A 2,592-nucleotide genomic window follows, 5' to 3' on the forward strand; every position below is an offset into this window, starting at 1 on the left:
TGCCTATAAAAGACTATGTAAATGGCAGTGGAAAGACGCACACAAAAAAAAGTGAAAAACTCCTTCTTTCTATCTGCGTTTCTTATTTATATTTTAGGACTAAACATTAGGCGCAGATGGGAGAAAGTAAGCAACACGAGCTTCCTTAAAAGTAAATAGATCTTTGAGTCAACAACTACGCTTCTGATGCCGAAGCAGAACATCAGAACTTGTCTCTCCAGACTGATTAGGAAGTGCTTCCATGTCATGTTGCGCTGAAGACGACTGCTGTGTTCCTGTCTAGAAAGTTCCATTAGAGAATATGTGAGCATTTGTAGCTGGGAACCCGAGAATCAAGCAGACCAAGCAGGGAAGCCCCACGGTTAAGAACCATGTAGAAACTGCTCTTAGAGCTGGAAAATGTTACAAATGTTAAAGTATCTTATTTCAGGTAAAAGGAAAAATTGGCATTCAAAATCACAATGTAGAAAGTGAGGAACATCTAAGAAATGACACTAACAAAAGGTTTATGGAACACTCATAGTCATGTTGTGCACTAACCAATCCACAAGCTTTTAGACTGCAGAAACTGATGAGCAATTCCAACCTCAAAATCACAATAAGGGGACAAACACAATTCAAAAATGAGCAATGTATGCTTAGTTGAATGTATTACCAGAATGAGAATTTCTTGAGCAATCCTCGGCCTTAAGCTGTATTTCGCGGACTAACTTAGTGCCACGGTCAGAGATCATTAAAGTGCATCTCTCAGGAACAAAAGAAAGTTCAAAATCATCTGAAAATGAGGCATTTAATCCAGGTCCATCAGCACGGCCTGGTATTAGTGAATAACCTCCTGCTATTGTAGTAACACCTGATATCATCATTGATTAAGGAGTTTCATTCAGAATCCAACATGATGATAATAATAAAACAAATATTACTGAAGCAGCTTAACTTATAGTTACCGTGTAATATCACCACCATTTGACAGTTACGTAAGTAAACAAGCAAAATAATACACAATTGATCACCTTCCCTGAGGAAAACTCTCTCTGTACTATAACTCCCCCTTAATAGAAAAAGATTGTTGAAGAAGAGAAACACCAGAGAGTCATAGTAAGAAGTTGCTAAATAGGACCCTTAAAGGCATGCTTATAAACCATAGTGTACAGCATATTTTCAACCAACATGAGAAGCATAAATTGGGGTTGATTACACATTACACCACTGGCAGCTAACATGGATTAAAATTATAGTCAACAACTAGTGGCCGCATGCCCAACTTCTTTGTCCAAACAGTTATATTTACCCAGCACCCAGTTGCTGTCCTGGGGGGCATCATCTCTTGTCGCTTGAAATCAGCAATTCCAAGTGTATGCCTAGAAAGCTGTGTTAGAGGGCGAATAGCCTGCTTTCCAAGTAGTCTTCGAACAAGAAAGTCTGCATTTCCTCTTACTCATCCATGAAGTTTGCTGTTCCCTTTCCGAAGCAGTACTATTCTTGACCTTCAACAAGCATGAACCAACACCATCTGACAGCCACACCAATTTCTAAAGACATACAGAAAATGTTCTAATGCTGTTTTTATCAACATCATCTTTTTTCATAAGCCTAGCATATGGGTTCCCCTCAAGTCTCTCCACCTTATCCTGTCACTTGTTACCCAAAATACGAAGATCCTATTTAGTATGACATAAAATGTTTCCTAGCAGAAATGTTGCCATTGATGAAATCACTGTCTTATGTTGGGTTGAAGAACTCATTGAAGATGTTATCGCCATGTAAAAAAACTTACACTGACCAGGAATGGATAGCTTAGTGATAGAGACCTCCACATCCAACCATAAGGTTGGCAACCTTATAGCTCATTTGACTTAGCTGAATTAAAGTAGCTTTTAAGCCTCAAGTGCTGAAAAATACTTTTTAAGTGATGGTATTGGTTCTATAAACAAGCAGTTGCATGTTGGGATAGAAGTGCTGAAACTGAAAATAAGTTATTAATGTGTTTAGTAAAATATCCTTAAATTTGTTAACACTATAAAATAGTGATTACTATAAGATTTTTAATTCTAAATACGAAATAATTTATGTTCCAATGCACTTTCAATCATAAGATAATTTTTAATAAATATGAGTTATTTATTTGAAGTGGTTGAATTAGAAAGATATTTGTTCTTAAATTTCGGTAATATTTGATATTGCTATCGACTTGGATCTAAGTTGTCCCATGCATAGAAATAGCAAAGCAGGAATTTTTTAATGCCAACATAGCTACCCAAATTGCAAAAAGAAATAATTTCAGGAATCCCTTGTGCTGATGAATATACTGTTACATTTCTCAAAAAAAAAAATCAAGAATCAGATAGTTTGTCGTTTTGGGGGTATTACTTAATATAAAAAATTGAGTTTTCTAGTACATTTTATTTAGTTTTAAGATATTAGATCAGAGAGCATATGAGATTGATGATAAGGCGTAGCTATACAAGCATGAATTCCTAGTTCACTTACATATGTACATATTTGCTTATGCATGTAATGACCATTCTAGGAGACAATTGATATCAAATTTGTTTACATAAAAAAGGTGCACCTAAAATATATTACTAAATT

General features: G+C 35.6%; 1 protein-coding gene across 1 annotated transcript; it reads right to left on the reverse strand.

Annotated features, from left to right (window-relative positions):
- Nucleotides 1-279: 279 nt before the first annotated feature.
- On the reverse strand, nucleotides 280-972 carry LOC107780249 (uncharacterized). Its single transcript, XM_016600780.2, has 3 exons — nucleotides 948-972; nucleotides 656-853; nucleotides 280-392 (listed from the first exon to the last, which is right to left on the reverse strand). Exons 1-3 carry the CDS (start codon nucleotides 964-966, stop codon nucleotides 280-282), a joined length of 330 nt encoding a protein of 109 aa, XP_016456266.1. The 5' UTR covers nucleotides 967-972.
- Between the last annotated feature and the right edge of the window lie 1,620 nt (nucleotides 973-2,592).

The sequence above is a fragment of the Nicotiana tabacum genome, chromosome 24, assembly GCF_000715075.1.
Source record: "Nicotiana tabacum cultivar K326 chromosome 24, ASM71507v2, whole genome shotgun sequence".
NCBI lineage: Eukaryota > Viridiplantae > Streptophyta > Magnoliopsida > Solanales > Solanaceae > Nicotiana > Nicotiana tabacum.

What these genes read in the sequence shown, in the direction of transcription:
- LOC107780249 (XM_016600780.2), bottom strand. An exon ending in CTCAAGAAATTCTCATTCTG is followed by an intron (nt 393 to 655) that starts GTAATACATTCA and finishes AACATTTTCCAG; the next exon opens with CTCTAAGAGCAGTTTCTACA.